The 19,557-nt window shown below is 38.8% G+C and overlaps 1 protein-coding gene across 3 annotated transcripts in view; it reads right to left on the bottom strand.

Moving 5' to 3' along the window:
* The window catches only part of VPS13B (vacuolar protein sorting 13 homolog B), a 472,964-nt gene that overhangs the window by 192,226 nt on the left and 261,181 nt on the right, over positions 1-19,557 (bottom strand). For all 3 annotated transcript variants that reach the window (XM_089517705.1, XM_089517703.1, XM_089517704.1), the window contains exons 29-30: positions 14,531-14,939; positions 10,496-10,607 (exon numbers count right to left, since the gene is read on the bottom strand). In XM_089517705.1, coding sequence (XP_089373831.1) covers positions 10,496-10,607; positions 14,531-14,939 — 521 coding nt within the window. The remainder of the gene's footprint in view (positions 1-10,495; positions 10,608-14,530; positions 14,940-19,557) is intronic.

Genomic DNA, 19,557 nt, shown 5'->3' with positions numbered 1-19,557 from the left:
TTAGTATTTTTAAATGCTTAACTTTCTTGAGAGCTTTCAGATTCAAATTTGCTGTTATTGATAACTAGGCCACACTTAGAAATATTACATTTCACTGCGTCTACAGTTGAATATGTTAACTATTCATATTACATTTTGTTTATTTGATGGTGATTTGAAGGACTGCTGGGACAACACAAATGTCTTTTACTTGAGATAGGTTTTTTTTTAAAAAAAGATACACTAGAAAGGCTAACATCCATATCATATTCTGCAGGAGCCTAAAACATAACATTATTCTGGATTGTTTTAAGAGTTCAACTAAGTGTTCTCAGTTTATTAATACCTCAACTGCATATTCCAGTGGTGGCAAACCCATGGCATGCGTGCCAGAGGTGGCAATCAGGGCCCTCTCTGTGGGCACACATGCTGTTGCTCTAGCACAGAGTGTGCCAGAGTTTCTTACTAGAAAGCCAGAGGGACGTGGCACTTTGCAATAAATAGGTGGGAGTCTGAGTTGCAGTTTGGGCACTCAGTCTGTAAAACGTTCACCGTAATATAAGGCTGCAATATTGCCTCAATTAACAGTTGCACTGACTAGCAACCTTCTGACAGTTAAAATGTGTTCCTTTTTAATCAATCAACTAGACAATGTGTTTTTAAATACAGTGAAAAAGCAGCATAGTATTGGAGGTTTTAGTAGGAAAATGAGAAATGACTATGCTGAATCAGGTTGGGTCTGCAAGAGGAGTATGGACTGTTTATTTTACTTTTCACTTTGATATATGTCACTTTTTTGTTCAGCTTAAAATAAAAGAATTTCAGTTTTTAACTATACAAGTGTCATTTTTGTGAGCTGCCATATATATATATATATATATATATATATATATAAATAAAGCTATGATAGTTAAGGTGAAGACATCCACCATTTGCAGTAGATGGGGTAGCCCATACATTAGGTCTACCACAAGAGACAGAGCCAGTCTTTGCAAAATCTATACTAAGTTTATTTCTCTATTGTTGCCCAGTAAGTATACCTGGTTTTTCCAAAATATGCTTTTCCACCTGTAGCTAATACTCACTGATACCCTTCACCCTAGGTAATGTTCCTTTATCCTTTAATGAAATGTCCTGTTGCTACAAATAACCTTAAAACACCATCCATGCATTTCGCTAAAATAAGTCATTGCCCAAAGAAATCCAACAACATTGGGCAATGCTATAGTGTTTGTCATAACGCATCCCAACATACTAGAGCAAGATGAAAATAGCAATGCTGGGCTACTTTGCAGGATAAGTCACAGACTCATCTCCTCCAATATGGATATAATGATGATGGACTTTATACTATCTGCTTGATCAATGAGGAGAGGTCAATGAGGAGAATTTAAGTTGCTTATCATGCCTCAATGTAAGTACTGTACTTTTACTCTTATCAAAAAAGGGAACCATCCCCTTCCTGAAGTCAAATGTAAAACGGTGAGAGCTTAGTCCATCCCAGGAGCACCTAAAGAAGCAGCTCTACTCTCTCCTGTTTTGGCCTTTTTGAATGCCTGGGTAGGAAAATAGCATTTATAGTTCCCTCTTCATCAGGTAGTGTTTAGGGTGCGCACAAACAATTTTGCCTGCAGGGATTTTGTAAGCTCTCTGGCATTTGCTTCATTCTTTACATCCTTTGTTACATTCCTCTCAGTTTTACACTTGAGTTATCCACAGATTATATCAAAATTCATAATTTTGGCCACAAAACCTGTCTTTGACTTATACATTAGGTCAACTTATAGTTGAGTATATACAGTAACCCCCCCCCCTCTCTGAAATTACATATTTAATTATGAATGAATGAGTAAATAAATATTCCTGACCATTCCTATAGCCACATGTACTGTCATATAATCTGAAACACAGAAGTTTTATATGTAAATATGCTTGTTACTAATATAGTTATTTAAATGTCTTACAGATCATAGGTCTGAGAGCATGTCATGACTTTTGAGCAAGGCCAAGAAAGCAATGGTATCACATTTGGCTCTGTGCTCTTCTTACTGAACAAGCTATAGACAGGATTTCAGTTTACTAAATGGCCTGTATGTGCATAGATTCAGAAGCATAATCAGGAAGAGGAATCCATGCAGGCAGCATACATTTATGCATGTTTCCCCATCTGATTCAGCATATTTATGGGGAAAATTGCTCTAGAAACATACAGAGCCCTGAGTGGATTGGGTGAGAAAACTGTGGTGCAGTGCACAGGATGGCATGCTCAGATGTGCACTGGTTTCAAGTGGACCCAAGTATAAAATTCAGTTAGAAACTGGTTCAGTTAGAAATTGATAAAAAGTGCATAGAACTATACCCCAAGCTTTAAACATATAGCTGTCCAAAGTATAACAGAGACTCTGATCAACAGGGGGAAAAGAATCTATCTACATACTCAACACAAAAATGCTTTTTACTGGTAAATAGAGCTACAAACACACACCAGTGTTCAAGAGAAATTGGAAAGCATACTGGAAACAAAATTCTAAAACCTGAATAGTTAAAATGGAGGAAAATAGCACACAGTATAGTATTCAGGCATGTCCAATAGTATTGTTAAGCTAGATTTTGGCGATGAAAGCCAATATATTCCTATATCCTGCTGCAGGAAGCCACAAAGTGGACCATTGCTTTTGTGACTGCCAAAGTCAAATGCAAAACCATATTAAATCAGTTAAACATCAGTATCAAAGAAATGTTTGAATACTGGTTTTATGCCAGCTGTACTTCTTCACATTACCAAAGGAGAGCAGCCCTAATTTGTCACTAAGGATTATTCATATCAAGTCATTCACCCTTAAATTATAGAGTCTGTCTTGGTTGTGAAATACCTAATTCACAAGGTATATCATTTTTACATTGTTGTGCATGTTGGCATTCACATCAATTGACTTTTGCAGATGTAATGGATAACTGCTTATAAGGCTGTGCCTGTGATTCGTCTGAATTTTGAATGATGGTGTGCATCAACTCAATCCAGCCCAGCCTAGGCGAGCTCTGTTACTGGGTTGGACTGGACCAATTTAGTCTCAGAGAAGAAGAGATACCCAGAAATCCAGAATGCTTTGGATGCCAAATAGTTACATTCTGCTTTGAATCAAAAAAGGAAGAAAGGTATTTTTTCCAATCCTCTTATTATATAAAGAAAACAACTAGGGGATATAACAGGGAGGGGTTTTGAACTTTGGGACAAAGTTGGATTTTTCTGGTGGATATTGCTAGCTTCCCTCTAGTGTAAAAATCTCACGAGCATTTTCTAAACACCATGCTTTTAGGGAGAGATTGTGTGTTGTTATAGATGTATCCTGATATATATTTGCATCCTGATTCTCCATGCTTCCTTCCTTTTAAAAGAGGTCTACCACTCTAGAATGATTTTCAGGCATTTTCAAGGTTGGTGATGGAAGGCTCTAAAACCAACTCCATGCTATAGTAGCATGAAAGGGGGAGGGCACAATTCCTCTTCTTTGACAAGAAACATGGGATTCCAACTCTCAGTTCTCCTAGCATGACACTCCCAGCGCTGTCTTCAAATAGATAAACTTTGCAGGTAAACTCAAATAAATAAAACATGGCACCAAATTTAATTTCAACCTAGAAGGAGTCTTTGCAGCTTCATAATTTCATAATCTTGCTACTCTCCTTGAAATTTTAGTTTCAGTCTCTTATCAGGGGATAAGTCCAACTGTGTTACTGCATCTTGCAGCTTCTTAAGGTATACACTTTGCTGGGGCTTCCCAATTGTAACAACACCAACAAAATATACAGTTAAAGAAAAATAACAAACATGGCTTTACAAAACAAGACCTAAAAAGAAAATATACACTCTTCTCAAAATCTGTTGTTTGTGGTGATGATTTTTTTCACTTTTATTGTGATTATGTCTGATCACTAGTGAAAACTTTAACAGGCTTAACTGGCTGATGCTTGCTTGCTTGCCATCTTGACTCAAGATGTTTTTTTTCTCTCTGCCTCCTAGCCTTTGCAATGCATTACCAGAGCCTGAAGCTCATTACTTACTGCCGCATAGCTGCTTTTGCTATTTTGGTACTGTTTATCCACTGTAAAGCTTGGGAATACTCTTGTGTGACTGGAAAGTTCTACAAGATATTTGGAGACAGTGCCAAGGCAAAAGCTACACAAATTAGCTGTGAATAAGAATAAGCTATCAACAGCTTTAAAGATCCCCCACTTTTGGGGGAGGGGGGGCATGACATTATCTATTTGAAATTTTGCATGGCTGCACTTGATTTATAATGGGGCAGTCTCCACACTATGTGAAGATGTGTGAAAAGGGGAAATTATATTCATTTTAGGTTGGATTAGTGCAAATCAATGGGAGGACTGGAGATTCAAGAATTCTGAATATTGGAGTCTGGATCAGGTTGAACTGTCTGAATCCAGCTAGACTTCACCAGTATTCAATCCAAATTGCCAAATTGGGTCCCACACTGGAGGGGGGGGGGAGTAATATGCACAGCCCTACTGATTTATTTCAGCAACAAGCTATGTTCAGCAGTGATGTCAATAGCTAAGGCTAAGGCAAATTCCTAAAACCATAAATTAAGGACTTCTGCAAACAGTTTTGAAACCATTCATCAAGAATATGTAATCACAAAATGATAGGACAGTAATGAACAGAAAAAGATGTTATGTAAAGAAACAGTTAATTAATTCTTATACGATAAGATAGTTTGAAGTGTCCCCCAAAACAGGTTGTTCTCTTAGCTCACTGACTTATGAAATGAAAATTCACTCAAGAGGCTCTCCACAAACAAGAAAGGTGAGTATATTAATTTCCATTACTCTGTTCTAATATTCAGGAGATACATGAAAAACTGTGCCTTTTGCCACATGTAACAATTGAACGTGAGTATTTGCTGTGAGTGCATATAAACTGAGATGCCATAGTGGCATTTTTCAGCAGGTGTGTTTGCAATAGAAGAGACGCATGAAAATTGGAATTTTTATGGTTTTTCTTCTATAAAAGTAATTTATAATGTCTAAAGTGACCCAAAGAGATTAATTTAAAATACAGTTTAAACCAAAAAAGCTTATTTTAAGTGATGTCTTTATAATCAGCAACAGTATTGTGAATATATGTTTTTCTCCATTTCTCCTGAAGATGAAATTAGCCTCTGTTCCCCTTTCATGCACATACAAAAAGAATAATGTAGAATCTTCTGCTTCTAGTGTCTTACATGATTTGGAATTCCAGTTTGTGGGCAAAATATGGTTTAAGAAAGTTACCATTTGTTGCATTGGGACAAATGTACTTGCTGGTTTGCTATTAACTACAAGGAGAAGCTTCTTATCTTCCCTTGCATGTGACATAAAGGAAGGTACAAGGCAGATGTTCAACGATGCTTAGCTTCTAATACTCCGAACTATGCTTCAGGGAACTGTCTGAATGTAACTACTGTATAAATATGTTTTGTTTGTTCTTTATACATATACACATTTGCCTGTGGTATGATTATTACCTCATTATTGCTTTGCTGTTGTTATGTGCCTCCAAGTCAACTCTGGCTTACAGTGACACTGTTCCAAATTACCAAAATATACCGAAGTCTAAGAATTACATGCTGAAAGGTTAACTTTGCTTGCTTTTCTTCGTTGGAGAAGATAAAAATAATATACATAAAGAATGTATAATAAATCCACCATATTTTGTACAAGGCACAAGTGATGGGAAAATACATGAGTATGGATTAAAACTTCACAATCCTTTATAATCAGCAGTTCATATATTTACTATGCTGCACTCACAATGGATGCATGCATGATTAATATTGAAATGCCACAAAACCATACATGGACACTTTTTACTACTGTGTAAATTCTACCCAGAAAATGACAGAAAAATGGTGGAAATCTTGTGTCACAATAGCAGATACAACTTGCATACTGAATGCTACAAGGAGTTTATTCCTCATTAAATCAATTCAAGGCTACTGAAATCAACAGACTGTAAATGTTAAAATTTTTGCACATTTCATAGCTAGCCATCTTCACTTTTGTTGCAATTTATCTTATTTTAAAATATAATAAGATAAATTGCAACAAAAGTGAAGATGGCTAGCTATGAAATGTGCAAACATTTTATGGAACAAATTGAAAAAGGAAAGAATGAGCAAAGAAAGAAAGAAAGAAAGAAAGAAAGAAAGACCCACACCCATTCTCACAAAGCACTTCAAGAGCTGCGGTAAACATTTGTCAGAGATAAACCTTGTGAAGGACATCAGAGAAGCCACAGATATTTATGGAATGAACCACAAGCTGTATACAGAAGTTAACAAATGTCTCATTACAACCAGGATATGGTTCTCTTAGTAACAGAAGCATAGTCTTCACATTATGTTCAACTTAAAATTCCACCATAATTAAAAGAGAGAAAATAATCTGTTTCAGATATTACTGGAAAATACTTTCCAAACAAACACAACATCTGTTGAAACCAAACACAATGTAAATTATATTTACTCACATACCATTAATAAGAAGGGGGGGGGGGGGTAACAGTAAGCTTTGTGAAGCTTTCTCAATTTTACAGTAACACTGCTTACCACAACCAAGGCTTTTATATGTCAATTTTAAACATATATGGCAGCAAAGTATCCTTGAAATGACTATTCAAAAACATATTTTTGAAATCAGCAGGAAATACATACAGGACAGATATTTTGTGGAAAGTCAACAATTTGCCTACATGCAATGTTGTTTACATGTAAATGGAAATGCAATTGCATGCTCACGGACCAAATATAAAGACATTGCACCACAGGTGAAATGAACACCAGGGTATTTTATTGCTATGGTTTAAAGAGGAATGTTTAGCTGATAGCAGACTTCATGAAAGGTAGCCACAGTGAAATATGTACAAAATCTTGCAGCACCAAGACAATTCCAACAATGGTAAACAGGGTAACCCCGAGTCCTACTTTATAGAGCAAAGTCCTCTATCTTACTTTGTGCCGAAGCATGAGAATATCTTCACCTGGAGTTCTCCTGATAGTCACATGTGGGAGAGGACTTTCTCTTATTTTTCTTTCAGACTGTGAGAAGCGCGCCTCTCAAAGCTATGATCAGTTCACCCTCCCTCTGCTTTTAGGAAGGGTTTCAATGCTCATCAGAAGGGGTTTTGCCTTTGCCTTTCTCTAAGGTTGAGAGAATGTGACTTGCCCAAGGTCACTCAGGTTTCCATGGCCAAGCAGAGATTCAAACCATGTTCTCCAGAGTCATAGTCCAACACTCAAATCACTACTCTATACTGACTCTCCATGAAAAAGCACAGATTTGCATGGGATGTGAATGTGATACTTTTGTGCCATAAATGGAATTGTAGAAATAATTACAATACTTTAAATAAAAATACATCACATCTCATCATAGTGGGGAAGGCTGTGACTAGATGGCCTACATGACTAATTAGTCTACTATCCAGCTGCTGTAGATTGGAAACTCCCAGATCCCATGCTCTCCCATCATAGTGGTTGTTACACTTGAACTGGTCTTAGACTGGAAACCTTCCAAATAAGGGACTATCCTATAACAGAGCATAAAGTCATCCTGCTACAGATTAGTGACAAAGCTTTGGTGTAATGGTGTTTCCAAAGTGTCTCATGGGAATAGCCATGAAATCGAAATCTATTTAGAGGCTGACAAAACTCACTCTGTACATCACAACTGCTCACATTCAAAAATGGCTATATAATAGGATATCTTTCTAAATGCCACATTTTCAGTCCTGTTTCAATTACACTTGGCCCTCTGTATCCAAGGATTCTTTATTCATGGATTCAACCATCCACAGATTAAAGATATTCCAAAAAATATAATATAAATTCCCAAAACCAAACCTTGATTTTGCCATTTTATTTAAGGGACATCACTTTACTGCACCGTTGTATTCAGTAGGGCTTGAGCATCCACCAATCTTGCTATCCTTAGGAAGTCCAGGAACCAAACCCCAGGGGATACCAACAGCCCATTGTACACACAGGGGCTCAGCACATTTGTTGGTGCCGCAGCAGCCACACCGTGCGGAACTAACGCACTGGCAAAAAGAAGCTGCCTAGAGCAGCTTCTTTTTTGCAGTGTCATAAACAGGAAGGGGTGCCGCCATGATACCACTTCCTGTCTGCGACGTGGACACTGCACCATAATGGCGGCCCCTGTGTGGAGGCCGCCATGATGGCGCCACTGCCATACCCTAAGTTTTGGGAGCGTGTGGTTGCTGCGTGCTCCCGAACCCTAGTTTTCGCCCAGTTACGGCGCTTCCTGCCCATCTGTACCGAGCCTCAGTTAAGAATCTGATTCCCTAAGGCCTGCTCCTATTTCAGATGCAATGGGCTCTGATTGCTGTATCAAATTTGGATTGCTTAACTGCATGGGTTAATGGCAACTATTACGTGAAGTTCCAATCCAATTACAGGAAGGTTTTAAGATTTCATGCAATAATGCCAGCATTAAGGCAGCTTCAGATGTTATAGCTTTCACACAAGTTAATTTTTGCACTGAAAATACCAATTTTCTATAACATTTCTGATGAAATGTATCATGAATATATAAGGCTATTTCACTTTGTACTTTTTTCCAAATATATTTATACTCACCCCCATACTGTACTTTTTTGCTGTGTGCTCAAAAAACAGTTTTAAGTTGTGAAATGTCCAACCTATTCAATTTTTGTCTGCATTCCCTCTCTCCCAAGTTCTTGGTGCTATGTCAATTACTTATATTTTTTTAATGTGTTGGCAGGCCAGAAAACTATTCTACTGTGTAATTTTATCTATTCTTAATTTTTTTAAGACATTGCACACTCCACCATTGCATACTCTAGAAACACATTCCTGATTTTTATCTACCTGTTGCTGATGCAGGTCCATGAAACCACTTCAAATAATACATTTCACTGTTTTGATATGGGATTGAAAGGCAAATCTTCCTTTAAACATACAATATATAAAAACCTTTCTCCTCCCTCTTCAGAGCAAAATAGGAAAGTTACAGAAAGCATATACCGTTGTAGAAATTCTTATGCTTGATTGAAAGTAAAACCTGTCATTTTTAAAGCTGTAAAATGTTTTACTGCTGGGAAAAGATTTTGATGTTTGCAAGTTATTTCTATTGAAGTATACTTAAAAAAAAAGAACGAAAGAAGAAAGAAATATTGCCACATCTGAGAAACAGACCAACAGGAAGCATACACTTGTTCATCTGTATTTCTGTGACTTTTCTCACTTGGTATTATTTGCAACTCTGCTTTCATGTTTCTCAGCAGTGCCAAATCTACTAAGGATCATATATTATTTTTATCATGTTGATTACATATGTTCTCCAGTTTTTCTCCCTCCACATGATTACTGTGGTTTGTGCAAAGTCAGTGACACAATCCAGAGCACGACATTCATACAAAAATGTGTTTACTGTGAAACTTTGTCTTAGAAGTTTGCTTTCTTTCACAGCTTTGATCCACATGACATCAGCAGTCCAGCATTTTGAGTGTCTGCTAACCATTTAGCATTATGAAAATCACTTTCACACTATGTAGCTACTGAGAGGAATGAAATTTGAAAAAAAAAAAAAAGAGTATTTCTTAACTGAATTTTTACAGGCAAGGGAAAGTCATTCAGAGCATGTTCCTAGTAATGCAACAACATGATGAATATTTAGTTTATGATTCACAAATACTTAGTGTGGACATTTGAATGAAGTGTATGGGCACGAAAATTAAATAAATAAAAATCAACCAACATATTTTTACCAAGATCCAAGTTATATGGCTCACTTTCATACCAACACTACGAAGACAGAAAAACTATGTCACTGATAAAAGGATCAGAATTCTGCCCATGACATGCAAGTCTTTCATATGTTGAACTTAGGGGTGAAATAGACTGCCCCTTTGCGTCAGCATGGGGGTAGCATCTGAGCATGGCCTTTAGAAGCTGCCCGCTCTGACACCACCCCTAAGCCTGCATCATGCCACCCGCCCAAACAGTGGGCAGCTTTGCAGCACTCCAGTGGTGCAGCATTTAAATGAAATAAACAAATAAATACGGCACACACTGCAGGAATGCTGCAAAGTTATGGCAGCAGCAGAAAAGTCAGAGTGGGGCCATGGTATGAAGTTGCCATGGTAGCCACTCAACTTTTTCAGGGGCAGTCTCTTTCACCCCTTATTGTTTGTAAAAGAGCATATTTGCAAAGAGTCAAATGAACATGGTTCAAATTAGATCATATATACACCTTGATTTTTTTGTTTTCCACATTATGAAGATACAGACTTTGTACACTGGGCAGTATGCATGTAGGCCCCTACAGAAATACTGAATGTGTACACAGCAAGTGGGGACAAACTAATACAATCCCAATCGCTCAACTATGGGTATCAGACTTCATGAAACTGTCTTCTCCCAAAGATTTCATTTATATAGTTAAGTTTATATTATATATATAAACATATACTTACTGATAAATATCTTTCCTCAGCACAACTCTACCAAGAGGGTTGTCAGCCTGCGGAGCCATTGATACAGAACCAATTTTAAATACCAAAGTATCTTCCTTGTTTGTCTTACAATCTGCAATTGACATGAGAAAAAACAACAATATATGGGTTATATGTATGCATATGTATAGAGACAGATATGCAAACTGGTTATTTCAAATGCCTAAGTATCAGCAAAATGACTTTTGAGCAGAGCAACTTTACTTATTCAGTGGGTGCAAGTAAAGTAACAAGGACTAGACAAAAGTAATATATTATTTGAAGACTGACTCTAATTCATATACACAAACAACCAGTGTGGCCAGCACTGAGCAAGTTATCAGCCACTGAATTATGGAGGAAGGAGTCAAATAACTTGTTGGTAAGGATGAGGCAAATCTGGACTGTTACTACTAAAATATATATAAATTATTTGAGTTTAGTTGGTTTAGCTCCCTACATTTCTTACTCATTTTTCCCTATGTCAATAACAGCATGTTGATTTTGTCATGCAGCAAAAACCCATGATAGGTTTGCCTTGTTGCTATAAGTGAGAAACAACTTGGAGGCACAAAACAACAACAACAACAAAAGCTCTTTGTATCAGAGTAAATAGATAAATATCAATATGCATCATATGCAGTTAGCCTATGAAGTCTGACTTTTCATGATATTCTAGTAGCCTGGGAGCTGATGCACCATCCTTACTTTGTAACACAAAAAAGGTAGCTAATAACAATGACTTTGATCCTAATTAATGTTCAAATGGAGGAAGCATATCCTTGGTGGAATTTCATCTTTGGGCAGTCCCATCCACCTAAGAGAGAGAGCAACTTGTGCTGATTTCCTTTTTCCCTCCACAGCCACTTTCACACCTGAACAAATGATTCAGAGACTCAGGAATCTGTGGAACAGTGTGAGTGGAAGTGGAAATAGCAGGGTCACTTCCATGGATGGAAACTCTTCCATTTAAGGAATAAAACTCAAAATTCAACCCAATCTGTTTAACTGGAAGGCAAACCATGTTTAGTACTGACCAGTGAAAAGTCTGTAATTATTATAGCTAGAGTATGTATGACATCAGTATATTTCATGCACCAAAATATTGTGTCTGTGCACTAGTGTGTGCTTGTCTTTCTACTGTTTGTTTGTTATACTGCAGAGAAATGAACTGAACATGTACTTCAGAAATTAAATTTGTATTCTATGGTCTCCAACATTTCTTTTCCCCCATGAAGGATTTCATTATATTTTAGAAGATGACAGTGACATCTGATATATACATACAGGCAGGCCTTGTGTTCTCCACAAGCCAGTGCTTTGAGGATATATGTAAGCTTTCAATTCCCCTTCTCCATCTGTGGCCACCCAGTGAGATATCTCAGACAATTGTTTTGGAAAGCTAAGCTTTTAGCTACAGATGCTAAGAATGTGGTGAGTGCTAAGTACTTTATTAAATAACACACTGCTTGATGTGGAAAGAGCAAGCAAACTTCACATTCAACTCAAAAGAATCATGTAAGAAAAAGTGTGTGTGTGTAAACCAGCTTGCCCACACTATAGAATTCCATCCTGGATGAATCAAACAACCAAACTGAGGCCACATTCAACAGTCTGGGCACACAGCTTTAATGAACAAACCATGCTGGAAGGCAAATAATTCTATAAGATAGTTGCAGTACACATAAAGAAGAAGCTGGTCTCTTATTTGGGTACTATAAGAATGAATTGTCTGACATCTTTTTTGCAGAAAGGGGCATAGTTATATGCAAAGCAAGCATTTATGTTTTAGCAATATACAGTCAGGCCCACTGGCAATTTGACACATTCTCATTCAAATTTCACTGATTCAAAAGGCATACTTTAGTTGGGAGTAATAATTTAATTTAGGTTATGCCATTTTTCAATTACAAATATTGAGGTAGACATTTAAGCTGCAGTTTCTTTCTTTGAAAAAAAACCAGTACAGTATGTCTACGCCATATGTGGGTGCACTATACGCGGCTTCCAGCTTACGCGGAAGCTGCATGGCGAGAAAAACAATGGCGTGCACGCCGCCACATGTACATGCCCCACTGTTTCCAATGGGAGGCAAGCATACACAGATTTCCCCTTACGCAGGGGGATCCAGAACAGACCCCCCGCGTAAGGGGAAGGCCCACTGTATAAGATATTCATAGGTAATATTTCTAAACCATCAAACTCAGCATTTATAAACCATCAAACTCAGCTTCTTACTTAATACTCACATAACTCCCTGTGCTTTTGTGAATCTTTATAAGTATTATAATGGAAAAGATGCTTAAAGTGATTTCAAATAAGTTTTGATACAAAATCAACCACACTGGAAAAGTGATACTGTCTCTCATTTATACGTATGTAGGCTTTTAAACTAAGGCGCGTTACAGACTGACCAAAAGTGGTGGTCTCTGGGCGCCACCGGTTGCTCTGCGAGGGAGCCACAGCTTCCGTACTGTGCAGCTCCCTCGCGGAGCAAAAAGAAGCCCGAAAATGGCGCTTCTTTTTGTGTCCCGGATGTGATGCCACGAGGCGCTAGTTGCGCACTTGCGGCGTCACATCCGGGCGCGCGGCATGCGGATGCTATGCGTCCACTACGTCAAGATGGCAGCACCCGTGTGGAACAGGCGCTGCCATTTTGTATGTATCCAGTACATACTAGGGTTAGGGGCATCAGGAAGTGACGCCCCTTCCTAACCCTAGTACGTACTGGATACGTACTTTACGCCCGTCCAGAACGGGCCTAAGTTTACTAAATAAATGTAGTTCTAGGTATCTTATTACAATTAAGCTTTCATCTATTACCAAACAGAATATAATGGAGTGCATCAACAAAAAGGTATCGGCACTCTTTAGGTCCAAAACACACTGCATAAATAATCCAGTTTGAGACCGCTTTAACTGCTCTGGCTCAGTGCTAAGGAATCCTCAGAATTGTAGTTTATTGTGGCACCAAAGCTCTCTGATAGAGAGAACTTAATGTTTCACAAAGCTACAGTTCCCAAATCCCCTGGTGGTGCAGTGGTTAAATGCCTGTATCACAATCACTCACTCACAAACCACAAAGTTGTGAGTTCAGTACCAGCCAAGAGCGTCAGGTCGACTCAGCCTGGCATCCTTCCATAGCTTGCTAAAATGAGTACCCAGTTTGTTGGGGGCAATTAGCTAACACTTTGTAAACAGCTTAGTATGTTGGTAAGCAGAACAGAAATCTACTTGCTATTGATATTTGCTATATAGAGCCAGAGCAGTTAAAGCAGTCTCAAACTGGATTATTTATGCAGTGTGTTTTGGACCTTAGATTTTCTAACAAAGCATTTATAAAACAACATTCCAGTTAATAGTCTTAAAATTTATATTGAAATATTGAAAATTTATATTAAAATCTTATGAAAATCTTAGAAAGGGACATCCAGTATACAGTTCAACAATGGACAAAATGACTAAAAGGATGAAACAGAAACAAAAACAAAAGAAACAGCAACAGCTGGCAACCTGTTCAACAGTTATGAGATCGTAAACTGGACTTATGATTTTCAACTCTGAGGATTCACGTTTACAGTTATTAATGACCAAGCGTGATCCCAAATCCTACTTCTTTAGCCAGGCCGCTTCCAACTGAAGGGTTTCCGAAGTGCTGTAGTTTGAGGCACTGGGGAAAGGTTGCAGTGCTCTCCTGGTCACAGGACACATTGAGACAAGCAGTTGTTGGCAGGACTCCAAGGGGTCCCCCAAGCTCCCTATTTCAATGGACTCCGTGACAGGACAGTGTTGAGTCATAATTCCCCAACTCCCTGATTTGTAGCACCTCAGAAATCCTTCAGCACTGCTTAAATGAAAAAGCAGGGTTTGGGAAGGCAGCATTAGTAGAAGTACAAAAGCTTCATGTGTCAATACAGGATCTTTGTGGTGTGTTTGAAACAAATACTTTGGTATAATAAAACTTTTTACTGTATATAGAATAATTAGCAGTCTGACATTATCATATTATAATTGTACCTTCTGTATTATGCTGCATTCTGTCCATTTTGGGGAAAAATACTCTTATTACCCCTGTATTGATATAAATAAGTGGCAAGTTGCGAGATGTAAGAATATGGGTCCTCATGGGCTGTCCTGGTGATTTTCTCTTCTCCTTTTGATTTCTTTGACGTTTTGCTTGAAAAATACTTGCAATTGCATTGAGGAAAGGAAAGCAAAGAACAACATCAAATGCCTGAGCTGAAAGAAGGATCTCATGAAGGAAGTGAGGAGAACCATCAGTGAAACCTTCTGATAATTTATGCAAAGTTCTTCTTTCATTTCTTGAAATCAATTTGTGACGGACATTCTTTGTAACTGCCTTTGTGTAAGTCAGTGAGAGGAATCCATGTTGTTGATGAGAACCATCCAAAAGTTTTGCAGTAGCCTATGCAAAGAAACCGATATGGCCAGAAATAAGTAACCTGTATTCACTGAATAATATTTGAACACTTATCAATTAATTCTTTAATCAATATTCCTCCCACCACCTTTCCTAGATAACAGAAGGAAAAAAACTGTGTATTTGTGTTAAATGATAACTGTTATGTATCTTTACAAAATTAATTCAACTTTGATTACTCATATAATTGATCAATTGATATATTAATATATCAGATGAAATGTATGCTAATTTAAGACCCTGTTGTGGTTCAAAGAACCAAAGAATTAACCATGGTAATACCTTCCTCTCCTCCTCATTTGTTTATTAGGAGAGAAGACTGAAGTTGCCATTCTGTTCTAATAAATCAGCATTTCCCGTTACATCCAAATGTAAGAAAAACAAGTTGCTCACATGTAACTGAGGTTCTTCAAATGGTCAACTGTACATTCACATATGCAAGTCTATACCTTCAGTAGATAACTGCATTTTTGGTGGTAGCTCCACTCCCTCCTTTAAATCACATGCATCAGTGGCCATTTTCCCAGTTGTGATTCGTCCAACTCAGTGGTACACACAGAAGAAGCTCAGTAAAAGGTAAGCAACCTGTCTTTCTTCTTCATGGTCTCTGTGCATCATACATATGGGTGCAGAATATGAGGGAGACACATCAAGAGAGGACTGAATACAGAACTGCACTACAAAAAGCTGCATTTGCAAGTGCTGTGATATCTAAGTAGTAATGATGAATGGAAGTTGATGCCATAGACCATTTGGCTCCAGTAAGAGGACACACTTCAGGAATATAGTAGGACATACCTGTAGCTCTAGCAAAATGGCTTTTCAGCTGTCCATGCAATGACAAAAGAGCAAGTCTACAGGATGGGGTCATTATTTTGATCACCTATTTTGCAAAAAATTGGAGATCTTTGATAACACGTCTTTAGTCCCTATCCCCAAGAAACAAATAAATTAATAAATGCTACCAAGACTAACAACAGGCTCCAAGAATGGTTCATGTGAAGATGGCAGGAGTAAAGGTTCTGTATTCTTCAAAGGAACCTCTTGGTCATGGTAGGGCAAAGAATGAAATGGATAGGTCCCTCAGGCCAATGTAATTGACAGGTAGGCGCTCTCAGCAGAGAATGATAAACTTTGGATAGATATCCAAAAGCATTAGGGTGAATGAAAAAATGTGGAATAAGGAGTAGTCAAGAGGATTAAAACCAGAATCTAATCCACATTTATTAAACACTTCCATGTATAATCATATGACATTTTAGTGGAGGGTTTTTATGCCAACAAGGATGTCACACATTCTGTCAAAGGTTATCAGAAATTTATTCTCCTGTGTATCTCAGGAGGCAGGACTAAGCCATTGTCTCTGGAAATTATATAATTCCACAAGGGAAATCTGTAAGTCCCAGGATAGTTGAAGCAGGAAGGGTAGCCATATATGCCTGGACAACCAAAGGTCAAGAGGATGCAGTTGGTGTGGTCCCTCTTGATCTTGGAAATCACCCTGGTGATCATTGGGAATTGAGGAAAGACATACAGCAACTGACCCATCCATCAATAGAGGAGAACATCCTCTCGTGATCCAATGGGTGAATGATCAACTTGTGGTTCTCGGTAGCTGAACTGCTGAGGCAATCTGTCAGTGTGTTCTGTGTTTTGGACACATGGGCAGCAAACAGATGAATATGGTACTGCAGACACAAGTGTCATAAGTGAAGTGCCTTGGTGGCCAATGAAGAGGCATCACTTTATTTATGCACCACATCATCATTGTATTATCTGTTGCCACTTGAAGTATTCGGCCACAAAACAGTGAAAAGTAGATCTTGCAAGCACTGAGTATTGCCAACATCTCTAGGCATTGATGCGGAGGCACTGTTTCTTGAACCCTGGTGGTGCAAGGAGTCTTGGTGGTACAGTTGGTTGGGGAGACTGAGGAGGTGAAAAGGTATGCCTTAAGTCAGAGTGGAGAGGTGATTCCATCACAACACTGTCCCAAACTCTGGACAGGCAGGCTGTCATGTCTAAAATGGACATATCAATGCTTTGGAGGAATCAGAGTTGTAGTGGTTTCATGTGGAGTCAAGTGACTAATAATCAATTGTTGATGTATGGAAACACAAGGATGTGTTGTTGATGCAGATACAGCCATTACTTTTCTGAACACCCCTGACATTGTTGCTAATCAAAATAGGAAGATGCTGAATTAGAAATAATCACCTTGTATACCTTCCCTGAGGAATTTCCTGCAGTTGTGGTGAATGCTGACATGGAAGTAAGCTTCCTGGTAAACCAATTTCCTTCCCAGAGTAAAGGAAGAATACTGGTTATGTGACCATGCAAAAACACTGCCCAGTGATGAAGGAATTGATGCCACTAAACTGAAGTATGTGGAGATGAAGTCCACAGTCTTTTCAAAAGGTAAGACTCTCCTGATGGCCTCCTTGGTTAACAGTGTCTTGTCTTCTTCCAAAATGGTCCAGGAAGATTTGGAACTGCAGAAGTAATCTGGAGAACAAGAGTGAAACTATATCCAGTAGCTCCTCACAATGATGTTGAGGACCTATCTGTCTGACATAATGCTTTCCTAAATTGAGAGGAAGGGACGAATGCAATCACCAAAGTAAGGAAGAATATGAACCTGTAGCAATAGGGAGCCAGAATCAAATGGCATGGCACAGTAGTCAAAATGCCATTTGCTCTCAACACTCTTGCATCTGTCGTATTTCTGACATTTCATTGCAGTAGTTGGGGCTATTTTAGAAGTAGAGACACTAAAATCAGAGTGGAGCCATCCTCTGTGGTAGGAAGTCTTAGGCCATGCTCTATACAGTTTGGTTGGTGTCTGTAGGGGTCACTCTGATTTTCTTCACAGGGCTGGCTAGCTTGTGATTTGCACTGAGTTTCTCACTGGGTTTTTTCGTTAAACAAGTCCAAGCCGTCAAAAGCTATGTCCTCAATTTTCAGCTACACCTTTTGTATTAGTGCTGTAGAATAGAGCCAGGCATACCTTTGCAAGACTTGATGCACCCATCAGTGCTCTAGAGGAACAGTCCAGTACACGGTTAGTGAAAGTAAACTGGTCACTTGATACATTTCCAGCTTCCCAAAGAGACCTTTGCAACCTCCTTTTTGACCTGTGGTAGGTAGTCCATTAGTTGCCACTGTTTCCCACAGAAAAAAATGATACCGACCCAGAAAGTTCTGATGTTTGTTCATTTTGAAAGACAACGCATAGGATTTCTTGCCCTTAGAGTTTCTTTCTTTCCTTGTCTGGAGAAGTAGATGGGAGCCTCTTCCCAGAGGAAGAAGCAACAACAACTAAATTAAATTCAAGATGCTGAAGGAGGAAAATGCAGCCCTCATTTTTCATCCAACAGAGTTTCTCTAACCACATGGATGTGGATTGGAGTGATGCTTTTCTCTCAAAAAATTTCACTATCAACACCAAGGAGAAGAGAAAGGGAAGGATATTGGGGCACTTGAGGCTAGTGTACCACTGAAAATACTGGATTATTCGGTTATGGTGAGTCCTATTGATAAGGGATCTGGAGATATTTCACCATCCAGATAAGTAAATCCCAGTATATTTTGTAACCCTCTGACACAGTCAACAAAGTGGGGACAGCTGAAGTGAAGCAAGAGCAAAAGGTTCAGGTAGGGGCAGAATCCTCTTCCAATCTTGATGATGAGGCAATGGTACCAAAAGTAGAGTCACTATAGCTGGCCCTGTAGGCACCACAGTTGCCTGTCTCACAGCTTGTACCTTAGATGGTAGTGAAGGTGCTGCCAAAGAATTGGTTGAGGCAACAGGTGGTATGGGTACAATAGTCTGCAGTGGCAAGGATTGTACAATTCTGCAGTGAGAACTGGATGAGCGGGCTGATTGTCACTGTGATCAAGAGTGGTACTGTGGCTCACAGTATTGCCTGACAGAAGTATCTCAGGATGGACTGTGCTATCTATTCCTGATGGTATCTACTGCTAATAGATGATGAGTATTCTCTCCCTGGAAAAGGCACTAAATAATAATAAGCTCCCTGGTCTTTAAGATATTCAGGGCAGTGGGAATCCTTCAAGGTTGACCATGCCCATGGCAGTAACCCTCTAAGATCACTCTTGGAAATACAAAGCTGGATCCTGCAGGCTGCAGGAGAGTGACAAGGCTCTATAGATGGTTCTTCACACATTTCTCCCTCTGATAGTAACTGAATTCTCATATTGTGGGGATAGTTCCAAGTTGAAGAGTCATGCTGATGGTGTAAAGGTAAAGCAATGGCTGAGGGAACTTGAACATCCAAAGCAGGCCAATTTCCCCCCACCATCTCTTTAGAGGATCATCTTGATGAGATCTTTTAGTCTTGGTCTTATGTGCCTTATCTGAAGATGATGAAACCAGTACAGGGGGAACAGCAGAATGCTGCAGTACTGAGAGAGGCTGCATAGATGGTACCAAGGATGAGCTTGAGAATGGCAACTAGGGGCTTCAGCCATGCCTGGTGGTGATGGCACCAACTGAACAGAGAATCCACAGCTTCTCCGTTCCATTTCACCTTGCTGAGAGGTAAAGCCAAGGCAAATACTATAGGTGGAGATGTTGTGTGAT

Source organism: Sceloporus occidentalis, unplaced genomic scaffold, assembly GCF_023333645.1.
Source record: "Sceloporus occidentalis isolate IW3139 unplaced genomic scaffold, rSceOcc1.0.p SCAF_3, whole genome shotgun sequence".
Classification (NCBI taxonomy): Eukaryota; Metazoa; Chordata; class Lepidosauria; order Squamata; family Phrynosomatidae; genus Sceloporus; species Sceloporus occidentalis.
The sequence above is the reverse complement of the archived record's forward strand: the minus strand, read 5'-3'. Positions and strand labels throughout refer to the sequence as shown.